General features: G+C 66.2%; 1 protein-coding gene across 1 annotated transcript; it reads left to right on the plus strand.

The window, feature by feature from the left end:
• Window positions 1-49: 49 nt before the first annotated feature.
• Window positions 50-949, plus strand: LOC112062970 (lysine-specific demethylase 4D-like; the record flags this gene model as incomplete). The annotated part of the gene is made up of 1 exon (XM_024117908.3): window positions 50-949. A coding segment is annotated over exon 1 (792 nt), but the record flags the coding sequence as incomplete, so codon positions are not given.
• Between the last annotated feature and the right edge of the window lie 4 nt (window positions 950-953).

A 953-nucleotide genomic window follows, 5' to 3' on the forward strand; every position in this document is an offset into this window, starting at 1 on the left:
TGGTTCACCAGTATATGGTGCGGACGTCAGTGGCTCCTTATTCGAAAGAAACACGAAGCAGTGGAGCCTTGGACACCTGGGAACCATTCAGGACCTGCTGGAGCGGGAGTGCGGAGTGGTCATCGAAGGCGTCAACACCCCCTACCTGTACTTCGGCATGTGGAAGACCGCCTTCGCCTGGCACACGGAGGACATGGACCTTTACAGCATCAACTACCTGCACTTCGGGGAGCCCAAGACGTGGTACGCGGTGCCCCCGGAGCACGGCCGGCGCCTGGAACGCCTGGCCAGGGAGCTTTTCCCGGGCAGCTCGCGGGGCTGTGAGGCCTTCCTGCGGCACAAGGTGGCTCTCATCTCGCCCACGGTCCTCAAGGACAACGGCATCCCCTTCGGTCGGGTCACTCAGGAGGCTGGAGAGTTCATAGTCACGTTTCCCTATGGCTACCACTCTGGCTTCAACCATGGCTTCAACTGCGCGGAAGCCATCAATTTCGCCTCCCCGCGCTGGATCGATTACGGCAAAGTGGCCTCGCAGTGCAGCTGCGGGGAGGCCCGGGTCGCCTTCTCCATGGACGCCTTCGTGCGCATCCTGCAACCGGAGCGCTACGAGCTGTGGAAACGCGGGCAGGACCGGACCGTGGTGGACCACACGCAGCCCACGGCGCCGGGCAGCCAGGGCCTGAACGCCTGGAGGGAGATCCGCTCGGCCGGGGGAGCCGCTGTCGTCCCGAGGCACCACCAGCCCCACTGCGCTCTGTGCCCCCGTGGGCCTGTAGACGTGGGCGATGGGGCCAGCCCCCGAGGCCCTGAGCCTGCTGTGTCCCGGAGCACCTCGCCAGCCCGGGGTTCTTGCTCTGCCGCCCAGTTCGGGGCTGCAGCCACCCGCACCTCCGGGGAGCCCAGCCCGACCCAGCCGCCGACCTCAGGTCCATCCGCCCCGGATGGAAACTGTG

The sequence above is a fragment of the Physeter macrocephalus genome, unplaced genomic scaffold, assembly GCF_002837175.3.
Source record: "Physeter macrocephalus isolate SW-GA unplaced genomic scaffold, ASM283717v5 random_2121, whole genome shotgun sequence".
Classification (NCBI taxonomy): domain Eukaryota; kingdom Metazoa; phylum Chordata; class Mammalia; order Artiodactyla; family Physeteridae; genus Physeter; species Physeter macrocephalus.